The 1,011-nt window shown below is 60.3% G+C and overlaps 1 protein-coding gene across 1 annotated transcript in view; it reads right to left on the bottom strand.

The window, feature by feature from the left end:
- Positions 1-507: 507 nt before the first annotated feature.
- Positions 508-1,011, bottom strand: part of SLC45A1 (solute carrier family 45, member 1) — a 7,772-nt gene continuing 7,268 nt past the window's right edge. The window contains 2 exon segments of the mRNA XM_008943261.1: positions 508-789; positions 856-1,011. The exon segment at positions 856-1,011 is cut by the window's right edge and continues 30 nt beyond it. Coding sequence (XP_008941509.1) covers positions 508-789; positions 856-1,011 — 438 coding nt within the window.

Below are 1,011 nucleotides of genomic sequence, written 5' to 3'. Positions count from 1 at the left end.
ACCACTGCACTCAGTGACCAAGGACTGGGCCACTCTGCCTGGCCATGAGTGAGCACATTCTGCCCACGAAGCTGGCAGAGCACCATGGCCCCAGCACTCCCACAGCAGTGGTGCCCACAGCAGTGGTGCCCACAGCAGCACGTGCAGCCCTTTAACTCGATAACACCCAAGAATCAAACTGTGGGTCCCCTGCCTCAGGCTAGACAATGCTACTCCTGTCCCTGGGAATGACAGCCCCACACTGACACCACTGCTTCCTGTTGCTGTGGCCCGGGGGGCACAGATGGGCCTTTGTCACCTCAGGGGAAGGATGAGCAGTGCCAGGTGCTACTGACTTACCCCTCGTCCTCCTGCGGGCAAGGGAAAGTTGGCAAAGCCAGCACAGACGACCTTGCCATTTCCCATGCCCACTTCTGCCGTTCCAGGGGTGCACAAGCCCACTGCTCCACAATGGGGAGGTTGAGGGTGATGCAATGATGCAGCAGAGGCCGTGGCAGCTTCTCCCATTTATTCGTTCCGCGTGTGGGGCAAAAGCGGGCGCTGTTCCTCAGCAGGTAGCAGCTCCTCGGCGGGTGGCAACTCGTAGGTGACACAAAGGGAGGAGAAGAGACAGCCCAGGAAGGACACCAGGCTGGAGAAGTACATGGCACCGCTGGCACTGCCCACAGCTGCTGTCAGCGGCCCCATGGCCAGGGCCACGAGGATCTGCGCCAGGAAGTACTGGCAGCTCAGCAGGGAGATGTCAATGCCCATCCCACGCCGTGTGCCCTCCGCCTGCGAGCCTACAAACTGCGGGGGACACAGTGTAAGGGGGTGCTGCAGAAGCCCTTCTCCCACCCCTGTCCCAGGGCTCACCTCATGGCTCTGGTAGTAGTCACAGAGTAGGGAGTAGGGCAGTGTGCAGAGAGTGGCGAAGAGGATGCCGTAGGTAGTGCACAGTGACAGTACCACATAGATGTTTCTGGAGAGTGTGGCCAGCCCCGTGCCCAACCCGAAAGCCAAATATGCCAC

Source organism: Merops nubicus, unplaced genomic scaffold (genome assembly GCF_000691845.1).
Source record: "Merops nubicus isolate BGI_N331 unplaced genomic scaffold, ASM69184v1 scaffold45136, whole genome shotgun sequence".
NCBI lineage: Eukaryota > Metazoa > Chordata > Aves > Coraciiformes > Meropidae > Merops > Merops nubicus.
The sequence above is the reverse complement of the archived record's forward strand: the minus strand, read 5'-3'. Positions and strand labels throughout refer to the sequence as shown.